General features: G+C 37.0%; 1 protein-coding gene across 3 annotated transcripts; it reads left to right on the plus strand.

Annotated features, from left to right (window-relative positions):
- The first annotated feature begins 163 nt into the window (after positions 1 to 163).
- On the plus strand, positions 164 to 15,660 carry LOC116108886 (vacuolar protein sorting-associated protein 8 homolog). 3 transcript variants are annotated; one of them, XM_031395125.1, is made up of 21 exons: positions 696 to 818; positions 1,012 to 1,640; positions 2,323 to 2,634; positions 2,764 to 3,009; positions 3,130 to 3,250; positions 3,318 to 3,475; positions 3,623 to 4,256; positions 4,693 to 4,757; positions 4,836 to 4,937; positions 5,040 to 5,182; positions 5,983 to 6,038; positions 6,152 to 6,819; positions 6,902 to 7,092; positions 7,218 to 7,524; positions 7,787 to 7,922; positions 12,574 to 12,722; positions 12,835 to 12,944; positions 13,636 to 13,960; positions 14,466 to 14,873; positions 14,961 to 15,201; positions 15,283 to 15,660. In XM_031395125.1, exons 2-21 carry the CDS (start codon positions 1,032 to 1,034, stop codon positions 15,306 to 15,308), a joined length of 5,007 nt encoding a protein of 1,668 aa, XP_031250985.1. In that variant the 5' UTR covers positions 696 to 818; positions 1,012 to 1,031; the 3' UTR covers positions 15,309 to 15,660. The 3 variants fall into 3 exon arrangements, with proteins under 3 accessions (XP_031250986.1, XP_031250984.1, XP_031250985.1); XM_031395124.1 differs by having other exon boundaries at positions 165 to 1,640; XM_031395126.1 differs by lacking the exon at positions 7,787 to 7,922 and having other exon boundaries at positions 164 to 1,640; positions 12,438 to 12,722.
- The last annotated feature ends 572 nt before the right edge of the window (positions 15,661 to 16,232 follow it).

The following is a 16,232-nucleotide window of genomic DNA, read 5'->3' on the forward strand; positions in this document are numbered from 1 at the left end:
GTTGTCTTTTTTATTTTTTATTTTTTTTAAATTGAGGCAACAAGCAAGACTGCAAGAGTGCTTGCCAAAAGATGTTGCTGATTTCGATCTCTATTCTAGCTTTGAGTCAGAACTAGCTAACCAAATCTCTCTGAAGTTGTTCTTTTCAGATTTATGAATGCAAGGGATCGAACAAGCTTGGGAAATAAGAATCAAACAAGTAGAACAAGTTTGTTCATATAATGACCAAGAAATACAACAATACAAAGTGATTCATGGAACTCGACATTGACTCCTTTCTTGACTCCCACCCCTCCTCCGATTCCGACGACGACTCTAACTCAGTCCCTCACCGTACCCTAGACGAAATTCTCAACGACACCGATTCCTCCACCCCACCATCATCACCGCCGTCTATTCACCACCCAGATCTCTCCCTCCCCAAATCACACCACCGAAATGATTCAATTTCTTCACAAGATTCCACAAAACCACCAAAAACTAGTTCCTTCACTCGCCTCAAAACTAACGAATCAACAGCTGATCCTTTATGGAGGGTTCCTTCTTCATCTTCTAGGCAATTGCCATCCTTGTTTGGTGGAGTGCGTTCCAATGCAAAACCGGGGGCGGCGCTTGCGGCTGCAGCCGCCGCCTCCCGCCCGGTGCCCACTCCACATGCTGCCGCCTTAAAGTCGCGGAGAGCAGGAAGTGGGACGCTCCAGAAGGTTCTGGATGGTGATGATCACGAAATTTTTTCTGTATCTTCCAATGAAATTAGCGTGTCCAGCGAGAAATTGGAGGAAGATGACGAGAAAATGGGTGATTTTCAATCTGCTCAAGTAAGTGTTAGCGAAGAATCATCAAATTTGCCTTGCAGTAAAGATGAAGATACTAAATTAGAATTAATGACTAGTGATGCTGATGAAGAACATTTAAATACCAGTTCTAATTTGAATACCGAACAACTGGTTGATTCCTCGTCACTTATTGTTGAGGAGGATTTGAATTTGAGTAAAAAATCTACAATTGCAGGTTCAGAAGATGTTTCTGATATGGATAGAAATAAAAATGTTACCTCTGTTACTGGTGATGATGATTCTAGTGAAAATAATGTTTCTTCTCCACCTGAGTCTGATAAGGATGGACAAATGGAGGAGGTTCAGATATTGGAGATGGAGAATTCGGACAATGGTCTGTCTAGCTGTAAAGATGATGTGGTGAGCACTGTTGGTGGTGGTGATGCCAGTTCTATAAGTGACATTTCGGAGCTTGTAGAAGAAAGAATTGGGCAGTTGGAGAGCGAGATGATTAGTAGAAGAGCTGAAAAGAAATCACGGCCTTCCATGAAGCCTCTTGAATTGGCAGAGGAACTCGAAAAGAAGCAGGCATCTACTGGTCTGCATTGGGAGGAGGGTGCGGCTGCTCAACCCATGAGGCTTGAAGGTGTCAGGAGAGGGTCAACCACGTTGGGATATTTTGATGTTAACGCCAATAACACTATTACGCAGACTATTGGATCCCAGGCATTTAGGCGTGATCATGGTTCCCCACAAATCTTGGCGGTGCATCTTAATTTTATTGCTATTGGAATGTCCAAAGGGGTCATTGTTGTTGTGCCCAGTAAATACTCTGCTCATCATCATGAAAATATGGATTCAAAGGTCTGCAAATCACTCAAACTGCTTTTGTTGTCATTTAGATGCATTTCATTGAATTTCTATTATCTTCAAATCTGTGCCGTCAGCTTAAAAATACACTACCATTGACCTGTTATGGGGAAAATGAAAATTATGGTGAAGAACTTTCAAAGAAAGTATTTAAATTGTATAAAGTAGTGTGTAGTAAAGCCTTTAGGCAGCCAAGGAGGGTTAATTTGTATTTACTCAATCAACGTCTAATCTGTAAAATTAACAGAAATAACTGAGTCCGAAAAGAAAAAATACTATGCTGGGACAAGTGGAAATTGTCTTGAATAGAACATTACAAAGTTTAATGATTTTTGATAGATGGTTTTGTCTCAGATCCACTTCTGATTATTCTACCACTTCTTATTGGCTTTTTAAAGAGAAATTTTCTTTAATGACTTTTTAGCACTTCTAAATAGTAGTAATTTTATACTTATGTCTTTGAGAACTAAAGGTGATTCCACCTAAGTGCTTGAAAGATTAAAATGGTCACCAAACTGTTATGTATATGTATTCTTTTTCCTAGTTATGCGTTTACTAAACTGTTCCTTCATTGCCTAAATCCCCACTTATTTTAGATGGAAAGTAGTACCTTTGTTTCTAATTATATTGTAGTTTAACTAAGTTCATCTTCGGACCTATACTATGTATATTTCAGATGGTTATGCTTGGTTTGCTTGGCGATCGATCTCATGCCTCAGTGACTTCCATGTGCTTCAACCAGCAAGGTGATCTGCTCTTAGCTGGTTATGGTGATGGTCATATTGTAGTTTGGGATGTACAGAAGGCATCTGCAGCGAAAGTTATTACTGGAGAGCACACTGCACCGGTAGTACATACATTATTTTTAGGGCAGGATTCTCAGGTCACTCGTCAATTTAAAGCAGTTACCGGTGATTGTAAGGGCCTGGTTCTGTTACATGCTTGCTCAGTGGTTCCCTTGCTTAATAGGTTCTCCATTAAAACTCAGGTAAGACATCATTCTTTTTAATAATGATGTATCTGTAATATTATATATACATTATTCAAAGTTGATACATGATAGGCAATGGTGATATGCCCCTCAAGTTTATAACTTAATGTTTGTTGATTAAATTAGTGTCTCCTTGATGGACAAAGAACGGGTGTAGTACTATCAGCTTCTCCTCTTCTTTTCGATGAATCTTGTGGAGGTGCTTTGCCATCCTCTCACTCTCAGGGAAACTCTGCGGCTACAACCAGCAGTATTGGTAGCATGATGGGAGGTGTCGTTGGGGCAGATGCAGGTTGGAAACTCTTCAATGAGGGGTCCTCTTTGGTTGAAGAAGGTGTGGTCATATTTGTCACCCATCAAACTGCACTGGTGGTATGAAATTCTCAGATGATTGCACAAATTCCATGTACCATTTATATTGTGATTGATGCTTTCTTCTTTGTGGACATGTTATTGTTCCCCATATGTTGAAGATATTTGTCTTCGTTACAGGTAAGGCTCACTCCCACTTTAGAAGTATATGCTCAACTTTCCAGGCCGGATGGGGTTCGGGAAGGTTCCATCCCGTACACTGCTTGGAAATGTATGATGCCATCTCGTGGTTCTTCAATGGGTATGGATTTTCTGAGTTTGTTTAAATTTTCATGTTGACAGTTTACTGAGAGATAAATGTGTTGCAGAAAGTACTTCTGCAGAAGCAGCAGAGAGAATATCGTTGCTTGCACTTGCTTGGGATCGGAAAGTTCAGGTTGCAAAGTTGGTCAAATCAGAGCTTAAAGTATATGGAAAGTGGTCCATTGACAGTGCAGCTGTGGGTGTTGCTTGGTTGGATGATCAGGTATCGTTACTTTTTTTTTTTTCTTGTCTTCTCTCACGTGCATAGTAAAATACTTGCTTCACTTTCATTGTTACGTTTTTGGCATTCTGCATACAGTTAAAGGATTCATGAAAATAAATTGCTGATTGTTGTTATATATCTTTGCAGATGCTTGTGGTTCTTACAGTGACAGGACAGCTCTATCTGTTTGCTAGAGACGGAACGGTAATTCACCAAACAAGTTTTTCTGTAGATGGTTCCAGAGGAGATGATCTAATTGGATATCATACCCACTTCATTAATGTTTTTGGGAACCCTGAGAAATCCTATCACAACTGTGTGGCTATAAGAGGAGCTTCTATATATGTACTTGGACCTATGCATCTTGTAGTTTCCCGCCTTCTTCCATGGAAGGAGCGGATTCAGGTTCTCCGAAAAGCAGGTGACTGGATGGGTGCCTTGAACATGGCTATTACGCTGTATGATGGTCAAGCTCATGGTGTTATTGACCTTCCTAGAACCCTGGATGCTGTACAGGAGGTCATAATGCCTTATTTGGTTGAGTTGTTACTATCCTATGTAGATGAAGTATTTTCTTATATATCAGTGGCATTTTGCAACCAAATCGAAAAACTGGAACAACTAAATGATACACAAAGTAGAAGCAGTTCTGTGCACACTGAAATAAAAGAGCAGTTCACCCGTGTTGGTGGAGTAGCAGTTGAGTTCTGTGTCCATATCAAAAGGATTGACATCCTTTTTGAAGAAATTTTCTCTAAATTTGTGGCTGTTCATCACAGAGGTATTCTCATTGCATCAATCTCTGCTTGCATTAATTGCTTTGATTGAACTTTATTTTAAGTTTATTGACTTCCTATCAGGGTTAATATATTTTTATGCAACATGCCAATTCATTTGATTCATTCAGTGACATGTAGTGATGACCTAACATGCGTAAAAGTTTTGTAATCAAATGTGAATGGGCTTAAAAACAAATCACCATTTGATGGCTATGTAGTACAAATTTAATTGCATCAAGCTTTTTTGCTCTACTCTGAAGTGGATTTCTATTCTTTTAGGGTCTCAAATTTCAGTCCTGAAGAAAATTATTTATGATTTTATATTAGAATACAACTATTGTTAATAAATGATATAATATTAATGGTGATTATGTTTGCTGTAGTGAAATAATTTGTGTTGACATGAGTTTCTTTTAATGATATGCTTTTTCATTCTAGATACATTTCTGGAGCTTTTGGAGCCATATATTTTGAAGGACATGCTTGGATCTCTACCTCCTGAGGTATTGGTTTAAAATATTACCCTTATTATCTGTTCAGTTACACATAGTAATTTATCTTATATTTCTTTTTTGTCAAAGATTATGCAAGCACTGGTAGAGCATTATAGCAGCAAAGGGTGGTTACAGCGAGTTGAACAATGTGTCCTTCATATGGACATTTCTTCTTTAGACTTCAATCAGGTCATATCACATCCATAGTTAACAATTATTTGTTAATCATTTCTGATTGAAAATCAAGCCTCAGTCTCCTTATGCTATACTTGAATATGATTTGTCTTGTAGGTTGTCAGGTTATGCCGGGATCATGCGCTGTACGGTGCTTTGGTGTATCTTTTCAACAAAGGATTGGATGATTTTCGGGCTCCTTTGGAGGAGCTGTTAGTAGTTTTACGAAATTGTCAAAGAGAGAATGCTGCTGCCCTTGGGTATGTTGCCACTATGCAAACCTGTGGTAGTAATTGAATTTGGAAACTTTCTGAGGATTTTCTGTTCTTGTTTAGCAGCTTTTATCTTTCAAATGTTTTTTCATTTCAATATTTGATATAGTTAGTGATTGCTTTAGGCAATGTGATATTGCCAGAAATTTATTACATGAGCGTTGCTGGGGGAGTAATTTAGTGTAAATATTCATTTGTGACTGAATTCAGCCATGCCAATTGAGTTTAAAGTGAAATTATTCAATTAAATCATGTTGGGAAGCTAACTCTCTAGGACTGTCATTACCCTAATTTTTACCTTTCAGCTAATTTTAGATGAAAAATGGACCACAGTGGATTAGAGTGAATTTGAATCAATCAATGGCTAAGCCTTCTGTCTTCTATAACATTAACCTGACCCCAGGAAATTGTATTTTGGTATGGTGACTTATCACTTGGACTTACGACACTGGTGTGGTGGAATTGTGAATACCCTGACATGATAACTGATCAAGTTTGCATGTGATTTCACCAAGGTTCAAAATTTCCCAAGAAAAGTATGAAAAGATTGTGGTTGGGTATGGGATTGTATGTATGATGTAGGATTTTATGAGTAGGTTGTTTATTTTGGGGTTTTTGACAAAGATGATAAAATAATTTATTTTACCCCTTATTGTACCAATTGTTAAATTTGTTAATTCAACTGTAATTCTATATGTATATTGTATCATCCTTTTTTTTTTTTTTTTTTTTTTTGGGCCAGGCCATGTTATGACTTGAAAGTGGTCATTTCCTATTTCTTGTTACAGGTACAGGATGCTTGTGTATCTGAAGTACTGCTTTCAAGGTCTTGCTTTTCCACCAGGTGTGATTTAATTTTTTACTGGTAGATGATAAATTGGACTGTCAAAAAAATTCCATTTATACACTAGAATTCATCTTAAAGATACATTAAAGCACCATATTCTTTATTTTCAGGACATGGAACTCTTCCTCCCACACGTTTGCCATCTCTTAGAAAAGAACTGATGCAGTTTTTATTAGAGGAATCCGATGCTCAGAATTCACAAGCAGCTTCAAGCTTATCTGTTGGAGGATTATATCTGAACCTGTATCATCTCTTGGAATTAGATACTGAAGCAACTTTAGATGTTCTGAGATGTGCTTTCAAAGAAGATGCAACTCCACTATCTGACATTGCTTCACATGATTCAGCTGACGCAAATATGGAGGCTGACAAGGAACAGAACTCAATGGATAAATGTCAGAATATGTTGGTTCAGAATACTGTAAATGCTCTTGTTCATGTTCTTGACAATGTTATCTCCCAAATAAATGGGCCTGCTGGAAATGATGATAGTGGATCAGTTGAAACATGGCCTTCACAGAAAGACATAGGTCATCTGTTTGAGTTCATTGCATACTATGTTGCATGTGGAAAAGCTAATGTCTCAAAAAGTGTATTGAGTCAGATTTTGCACTACTTGACATCAGAAAAGAATGCATCACCAAGTAATCCCACACATAGTGTTGAAACTTCTAGAAAAAGAGAAAAGCAGCTGCTAGCCCTACTGGAAGTAGTGCCTGAGACTGATTGGAATGCATCTGATGTGTTGCATTTATGTGAAAGTGCACAGTTTCACCAGGTATCTTTACCATGTGCCATCCCTATTATGTTATCATAGGCCGAGTTTTTTTTCCAACTATTGACAATATTGTTATTTTCAGGTTTGTGGCTTAATTCATACCATCAGACATCATTATCTTGCTGCTCTAGATAGCTATATGAAAGATTTTGATGAACCGATTCATGCCTTCTCTTTCATCAATGATAAATTAGTTCAGCTGACCGACAAAGAACGTGCTGCTTTCCGTTCAGCAGTCATCTCTCGGATTCCAGAGCTGGTTGGCTTAAGCCGGTAATGCCTTTTATTAATCTTAAGATTTATGGTTTGATCTTTGCCTCTCATGTTGACGAATGCTGAGAATTTTTCTTTATTTCTATTTCTGCTCTTATAAATCTCATGCCTTTGATCTTTTGCAGGGAGGGCACGTTCTTCTTAGTCATTGACCAATTCAGTAATGAAGCTTCACATATCCTCTCTGAACTTCGTTCACATCCAAAAAGTCTTTTCCTTTATTTGAAGACAGTTGTAGAGGTTCACTTATATGGAACCCTGAACTTATCCTATTTAAGAAAAGATGATGGTATAATTGTTGCTAATGGAAAAAGGGTGAAGTGTCATTCGAAAGGATTGGAGGCTTACATGGAAAGAATCTCTGATTTCCCTAAATTGCTGTGCAGTAACCCTGTTCATGTTACTGATGATATGATTGAGCTTTACTTGGAGGTAAGCTCTTGTATGTATATAACAATTGATTGAAGTAACATCTCTCTCTCTCTCTCTCCCATAATTAATGTGTGCATGGTCTCAGTTACATCGTATAGTCTTTCAAAGTTTTGTATTTGATCTTCTTCATTGTTGTTATTTAAATTTTACCTCATCAATTCTGTGGTGATACAGATCTTATTTTCTACTAACAAGGTATGCTAGAAGCACATATTGACTTCAGGAAAGCATTATTTTCATTATTTTGCCCTCAATTTTGCAGTTATTATGTCAGTATGAACGTGAATCAGTTCTCAAGTTTCTGGAAACTTTTGATAGCTATCGAGTGGAACACTGTTTACGCCTGTGCCAGGAATATGGGATCATAGATGCTGCTGCATTTTTATTGGAAAGGGTTGGTGATGTTATAGTATGTCAGTTTACTGAGAGATAAATGTGTTGCAGAAAGTACTTCTGCAGAAGCAGCAGAGAGAATATCGTTGCTTGCACTTGCTTGGGATCGGAAAGTTCAGGTTGCAAAGTTGGTCAAATCAGAGCTTAAAGTATATGGAAAGTGGTCCATTGACAGTGCAGCTGTGGGTGTTGCTTGGTTGGATGATCAGGTATCGTTACTTTTTTTTTTTTCTTGTCTTCTCTCACGTGCATAGTAAAATACTTGCTTCACTTTCATTGTTACGTTTTTGGCATTCTGCATACAGTTAAAGGATTCATGAAAATAAATTGCTGATTGTTGTTATATATCTTTGCAGATGCTTGTGGTTCTTACAGTGACAGGACAGCTCTATCTGTTTGCTAGAGACGGAACGGTAATTCACCAAACAAGTTTTTCTGTAGATGGTTCCAGAGGAGATGATCTAATTGGATATCATACCCACTTCATTAATGTTTTTGGGAACCCTGAGAAATCCTATCACAACTGTGTGGCTATAAGAGGAGCTTCTATATATGTACTTGGACCTATGCATCTTGTAGTTTCCCGCCTTCTTCCATGGAAGGAGCGGATTCAGGTTCTCCGAAAAGCAGGTGACTGGATGGGTGCCTTGAACATGGCTATTACGCTGTATGATGGTCAAGCTCATGGTGTTATTGACCTTCCTAGAACCCTGGATGCTGTACAGGAGGTCATAATGCCTTATTTGGTTGAGTTGTTACTATCCTATGTAGATGAAGTATTTTCTTATATATCAGTGGCATTTTGCAACCAAATCGAAAAACTGGAACAACTAAATGATACACAAAGTAGAAGCAGTTCTGTGCACACTGAAATAAAAGAGCAGTTCACCCGTGTTGGTGGAGTAGCAGTTGAGTTCTGTGTCCATATCAAAAGGATTGACATCCTTTTTGAAGAAATTTTCTCTAAATTTGTGGCTGTTCATCACAGAGGTATTCTCATTGCATCAATCTCTGCTTGCATTAATTGCTTTGATTGAACTTTATTTTAAGTTTATTGACTTCCTATCAGGGTTAATATATTTTTATGCAACATGCCAATTCATTTGATTCATTCAGTGACATGTAGTGATGACCTAACATGCGTAAAAGTTTTGTAATCAAATGTGAATGGGCTTAAAAACAAATCACCATTTGATGGCTATGTAGTACAAATTTAATTGCATCAAGCTTTTTTGCTCTACTCTGAAGTGGATTTCTATTCTTTTAGGGTCTCAAATTTCAGTCCTGAAGAAAATTATTTATGATTTTATATTAGAATACAACTATTGTTAATAAATGATATAATATTAATGGTGATTATGTTTGCTGTAGTGAAATAATTTGTGTTGACATGAGTTTCTTTTAATGATATGCTTTTTCATTCTAGATACATTTCTGGAGCTTTTGGAGCCATATATTTTGAAGGACATGCTTGGATCTCTACCTCCTGAGGTATTGGTTTAAAATATTACCCTTATTATCTGTTCAGTTACACATAGTAATTTATCTTATATTTCTTTTTTGTCAAAGATTATGCAAGCACTGGTAGAGCATTATAGCAGCAAAGGGTGGTTACAGCGAGTTGAACAATGTGTCCTTCATATGGACATTTCTTCTTTAGACTTCAATCAGGTCATATCACATCCATAGTTAACAATTATTTGTTAATCATTTCTGATTGAAAATCAAGCCTCAGTCTCCTTATGCTATACTTGAATATGATTTGTCTTGTAGGTTGTCAGGTTATGCCGGGATCATGCGCTGTACGGTGCTTTGGTGTATCTTTTCAACAAAGGATTGGATGATTTTCGGGCTCCTTTGGAGGAGCTGTTAGTAGTTTTACGAAATTGTCAAAGAGAGAATGCTGCTGCCCTTGGGTATGTTGCCACTATGCAAACCTGTGGTAGTAATTGAATTTGGAAACTTTCTGAGGATTTTCTGTTCTTGTTTAGCAGCTTTTATCTTTCAAATGTTTTTTCATTTCAATATTTGATATAGTTAGTGATTGCTTTAGGCAATGTGATATTGCCAGAAATTTATTACATGAGCGTTGCTGGGGGAGTAATTTAGTGTAAATATTCATTTGTGACTGAATTCAGCCATGCCAATTGAGTTTAAAGTGAAATTATTCAATTAAATCATGTTGGGAAGCTAACTCTCTAGGACTGTCATTACCCTAATTTTTACCTTTCAGCTAATTTTAGATGAAAAATGGACCACAGTGGATTAGAGTGAATTTGAATCAATCAATGGCTAAGCCTTCTGTCTTCTATAACATTAACCTGACCCCAGGAAATTGTATTTTGGTATGGTGACTTATCACTTGGACTTACGACACTGGTGTGGTGGAATTGTGAATACCCTGACATGATAACTGATCAAGTTTGCATGTGATTTCACCAAGGTTCAAAATTTCCCAAGAAAAGTATGAAAAGATTGTGGTTGGGTATGGGATTGTATGTATGATGTAGGATTTTATGAGTAGGTTGTTTATTTTGGGGTTTTTGACAAAGATGATAAAATAATTTATTTTACCCCTTATTGTACCAATTGTTAAATTTGTTAATTCAACTGTAATTCTATATGTATATTGTATCATCCTTTTTTTTTTTTTTTTTTTTTTTGGGCCAGGCCATGTTATGACTTGAAAGTGGTCATTTCCTATTTCTTGTTACAGGTACAGGATGCTTGTGTATCTGAAGTACTGCTTTCAAGGTCTTGCTTTTCCACCAGGTGTGATTTAATTTTTTACTGGTAGATGATAAATTGGACTGTCAAAAAAATTCCATTTATACACTAGAATTCATCTTAAAGATACATTAAAGCACCATATTCTTTATTTTCAGGACATGGAACTCTTCCTCCCACACGTTTGCCATCTCTTAGAAAAGAACTGATGCAGTTTTTATTAGAGGAATCCGATGCTCAGAATTCACAAGCAGCTTCAAGCTTATCTGTTGGAGGATTATATCTGAACCTGTATCATCTCTTGGAATTAGATACTGAAGCAACTTTAGATGTTCTGAGATGTGCTTTCAAAGAAGATGCAACTCCACTATCTGACATTGCTTCACATGATTCAGCTGACGCAAATATGGAGGCTGACAAGGAACAGAACTCAATGGATAAATGTCAGAATATGTTGGTTCAGAATACTGTAAATGCTCTTGTTCATGTTCTTGACAATGTTATCTCCCAAATAAATGGGCCTGCTGGAAATGATGATAGTGGATCAGTTGAAACATGGCCTTCACAGAAAGACATAGGTCATCTGTTTGAGTTCATTGCATACTATGTTGCATGTGGAAAAGCTAATGTCTCAAAAAGTGTATTGAGTCAGATTTTGCACTACTTGACATCAGAAAAGAATGCATCACCAAGTAATCCCACACATAGTGTTGAAACTTCTAGAAAAAGAGAAAAGCAGCTGCTAGCCCTACTGGAAGTAGTGCCTGAGACTGATTGGAATGCATCTGATGTGTTGCATTTATGTGAAAGTGCACAGTTTCACCAGGTATCTTTACCATGTGCCATCCCTATTATGTTATCATAGGCCGAGTTTTTTTTCCAACTATTGACAATATTGTTATTTTCAGGTTTGTGGCTTAATTCATACCATCAGACATCATTATCTTGCTGCTCTAGATAGCTATATGAAAGATTTTGATGAACCGATTCATGCCTTCTCTTTCATCAATGATAAATTAGTTCAGCTGACCGACAAAGAACGTGCTGCTTTCCGTTCAGCAGTCATCTCTCGGATTCCAGAGCTGGTTGGCTTAAGCCGGTAATGCCTTTTATTAATCTTAAGATTTATGGTTTGATCTTTGCCTCTCATGTTGACGAATGCTGAGAATTTTTCTTTATTTCTATTTCTGCTCTTATAAATCTCATGCCTTTGATCTTTTGCAGGGAGGGCACGTTCTTCTTAGTCATTGACCAATTCAGTAATGAAGCTTCACATATCCTCTCTGAACTTCGTTCACATCCAAAAAGTCTTTTCCTTTATTTGAAGACAGTTGTAGAGGTTCACTTATATGGAACCCTGAACTTATCCTATTTAAGAAAAGATGATGGTATAATTGTTGCTAATGGAAAAAGGGTGAAGTGTCATTCGAAAGGATTGGAGGCTTACATGGAAAGAATCTCTGATTTCCCTAAATTGCTGTGCAGTAACCCTGTTCATGTTACTGATGATATGATTGAGCTTTACTTGGAGGTAAGCTCTTGTATGTATATAACAATTGATTGAAGTAACATCTCTCTCTCTCTCTCTCCCATAATTAATGTGTGCATGGTCTCAGTTACATCGTATAGTCTTTCAAAGTTTTGTATTTGATCTTCTTCATTGTTGTTATTTAAATTTTACCTCATCAATTCTGTGGTGATACAGATCTTATTTTCTACTAACAAGGTATGCTAGAAGCACATATTGACTTCAGGAAAGCATTATTTTCATTATTTTGCCCTCAATTTTGCAGTTATTATGTCAGTATGAACGTGAATCAGTTCTCAAGTTTCTGGAAACTTTTGATAGCTATCGAGTGGAACACTGTTTACGCCTGTGCCAGGAATATGGGATCATAGATGCTGCTGCATTTTTATTGGAAAGGGTTGGTGATGTTGGAAGTGCTCTTTTACTTACACTTTCTGGGCTTGATGATAAATTTCTTAGGCTTGAAACTGCTGTGGGAAGTGCAGTTTCTAGGGTGGTTAAGGGATCAGTCAACATGGAGCATTTCAGCACAGTTTTAAATATGGAGGAGGTTTGTATAGTTTTATCCTCTGCATCAATTATTTACAAGGATACTTTTTATCTTTATGGTGATGGAGGGATTATTTGGCAAATTGACAATATATGTGATCTTTCTCGTACAGGTGAATGACGTACGCAATATATTGCACGCCTGTACTGGGTTGTGTCAGCGAAACACTCCCCGTTTGAATCCTGAGGAGTCAGAAACGCTCTGGTTTAAATTGCTTGATTCGTAAGTTCCAATCATTCATTTTCTTTCTAACGATATTTGGATTCTGCCATTCCATGTTTTACATGTTCTTTGTCTTGCGTAATAGATACATCTTTTATATTCATTAAGCCTCCTTTTATGTGTTCAATCCAGGTTGCTATTCTAATATAGTTTCAAATTAGTTTGCATGTACTCCATTGACTTCAGACTCTCAAATTACATATACTTCTTTCTCTTTCATATTTCAAAATCTAAAAATCACTGTGGCTGCATGTAAAAATAATCAATAGCATGATATTCATGATTATGTTAAACATATGCCATTGTTTCTAATATTTAATAGACTAATTCCTCACTTTTACCTGATAAAGTTATGATGGAAGGGATGAGATTGTGAAATTACTTTCTAGAAGACCCAAAGAGTAGAAAAAAACATAGAAACTGTGAAAGTGAACTGTGATATCATGGGATTAGGTTCTCATTGCATGTTGTGTGTTTGGTCTTCACAACAATTTTAAAGAGAATATTTGAGTTTCTGCTAGTTTTTTAATTTTCATTACAACAGTTACATTCTTGCTCTTCTAATAGCACTTGAACGTAATTTCACCAAGAAACTATTCTCCTGTTAGAAAATATGAGGGAACAGTTGTCATCTTTATATATACGTTGCACACTCATATCCATGCCAATTATATTTTGAGTTTAAATACAGGTTTTGTCGGCCTCTTATGGGTGATGAAAGGACATCTGAAGGAGAAAATGATTCAAAAATGCTGGAGGACCCATTGTGCTTGCAAGAGGGTGAAGAAGCGTGTATTATCAAGTGGAGAATTTCAAAGTCCCATAGGGGTGCGTATATCTTGAGAAAATTGTTCTCGCAGTTTATCAAAGAGATTGTTGAAGGAATGATAGGATATGTTCATCTTCCAACCATAATGTCAAAACTCCTCTCTGATAATGGTAGCCAGGAATTTGGTGACTTTAAACTTACCATACTTGGGATGCTGGGAACTTATAGTTTTGAAAGAAGAATTCTGGTATGTGCTCAAAATTTGGATTGTGTGCTTCTCGATAGGGTCTGTATTATGGATTTTTGTCTTGGGTATTCTTGTAACTAAGCTTATTAATGCAGCTCTGTGAGCTTTATATTTCAACAGGCATAATTATAGAATAAACGGATTCTTGATTTGGACTTTTGATTTCCAAGTATGACCATTTGTATGTCTAGTAATAATAGTAATAAAGCCGCCAAAGACTAACATGGTTCATTGCATTGTGTGTAGCTGCCATACATAGTTTAGTTCTAGATATAAGTCAAATCTATGAGATTATTTTATTACTGAAACACATGCATCCTAAGGACTCTGATTCACGGTGACATTTGTATTTCAATTCTAGACCTTTTTTGGGATGAGTAATTTTTTTTTGCTTTTCCCCTTTAAAGTTGGGATTGATTGTGTGATTGATTTGAATGTTTCTCTACCATGAACTGCAAAATAAGCAACTGGCAACTGATTAAAATTTTTTACTTTGTTCTTTCAGGATACTGCCAAGTCCTTGATAGAGGATGATACATTCTATACCATGAGCGTACTCAAGAGGGATGCCTCTCATGGCTACGCCCCTCGGAGTTTATTTTGTTGTATCTGTAACTGTCTTCTCACAAAGAATTCTTCTAGTTTCCGCATTCGAGTGTTTAATTGTGGTCATGCAACTCATATTCAATGCGAACTTTTGGAAAATGAATCATCAAGTAGAGGGTCCTTATCTGGATGCCCTCTTTGTATGCCTAAGAAGAATACTCAGAGGTCTAGAAACAAATCAGTTGTTGCCGAGAATGGTCTGGTGAGTAAGTTTTCATCAAGAACCCAGCCAGCATCAGGAACTACACTACACTTGCATGAAAGTGATACATTTGAGAACCCCTATGGAATTCAGCTATTATCACGGGTAAATTGAAAAAAATTATCTGTTGTTTTGATTTCTTACCCTTGCCAGTGATTGATAGTTTAATCAAACTGAGCTTAAATGTTGCAGTTTGATATCTTAAACAATCTTCAAAAGGACCAGAGATTAGCGCAGATAGAAAACATGCCTCAGCTAAGGCTTGCTCCACCAGCTATTTATCATGAAAAGGTGAAAAAAGGAACTGATCTTTTAACCGGAGAAAGTAGCAGTGCTCTTGCAAAAATAGAAAAACCAAGTAAAAATAGTCAAATCAGGGACCTAAAATTGAAGGGATCTTCTCTTCGGTTCCCTCTAAAGTCAAGTATATTTGGTGAGTTTCGTAATTACTTATTAAATTAGTTCAATATTTGTGGTGCTCCTTTAATAACAAATTGTAATTGTTTTTTTTCAGGCAAGGAAAGGACAAGCAGGCGGTGACACAATGGATGTGTATAGACTAACAATACCAGAGAATGAATCCCACCAGGGCTTCTCAATAGTTGATGAGTATATTTTTATTTGCAGAGCGTTGATGTGATGAGATACATGTTAATAAAATCTACATGGGCTGAGTTCTTAGTGTTTCCCTTGAGGATTTTTTTCACTTAGAAATATTTTGGTAGAAGTCCATTACCTTGTTTCGCGGCTCCTAGCGACAGTTCAGTTTTATGTCTGTAACTTCTGTAATTAATGTGTAAATACTAAATACAATGACATATAATACTACACATAGAGGTAATTGATCATGGCTGATTTTAAATTAAAAATAAATTTTTACCTAATTATCTTATATCACATCACGTTATTGTATGTGTAGTATTACTTGTACAATAACACTTGTGTAGAGAAGGTTTTTGTAATGAAATTGTATAGTATGCGTTTGGTTTAATATTTTTATCCCTATTCTGGATCCTATTTTTCAAATAGCGTTTGGTACAATATTCTCAAAATATTACCCTATTTTTTTAATTACTTTTAACCCCATAAGGTTATTAATTTCACTAAATACCCCCTAAAAAAAGTTTAAAAATTAACAAAAACACCCCTATCAACCCAACTTGTCAGATTCCGGCAACCACCGTCGGTGATAGCCGGAATCTGTACAACGGCCAAACTTCCGACCAGAAATGGCCGAAAGTTCACCGCTGTGGCCTTTTCCGGCCAGATCCACCACGGATCTGGCCGGAAAAGGCCAGATCTGGCCGTCAGCGACGGCCAAAGAAATGTCCGTCGTTTGGCCTTTTCCGGCGGTCGACGGCCAAAACAAACAGTAGATCTGGCCTTTTCCGGCCAGATCCACCATGGATCTAGCCGGAAAAGGCCATAACGACGTGTTACGGCACAGATCCGACAAGTCTGTGC

This window comes from Pistacia vera, unplaced genomic scaffold, assembly GCF_008641045.1.
Source record: "Pistacia vera cultivar Batoury unplaced genomic scaffold, PisVer_v2 Contig570, whole genome shotgun sequence".
Taxonomy (NCBI): domain Eukaryota; kingdom Viridiplantae; phylum Streptophyta; class Magnoliopsida; order Sapindales; family Anacardiaceae; genus Pistacia; species Pistacia vera.

What these genes read in the sequence shown, in the direction of transcription:
- LOC116108886 (XM_031395126.1), top strand. Translation starts at nt 255, where the DNA reads ATGGAACTCGACATTGACTCCTTTCTTGACTCCCACCCCTCCTCCGAT. An exon ending in TGATTGAGCTTTACTTGGAG is followed by an intron (nt 7,525 to 12,437) that starts GTAAGCTCTTGT and finishes TCAATTTTGCAG; the next exon opens with TTATTATGTCAGTATGAACG. An exon ending in GAATTCAGCTATTATCACGG is followed by an intron (nt 14,874 to 14,960) that starts GTAAATTGAAAA and finishes TAAATGTTGCAG; the next exon opens with TTTGATATCTTAAACAATCT.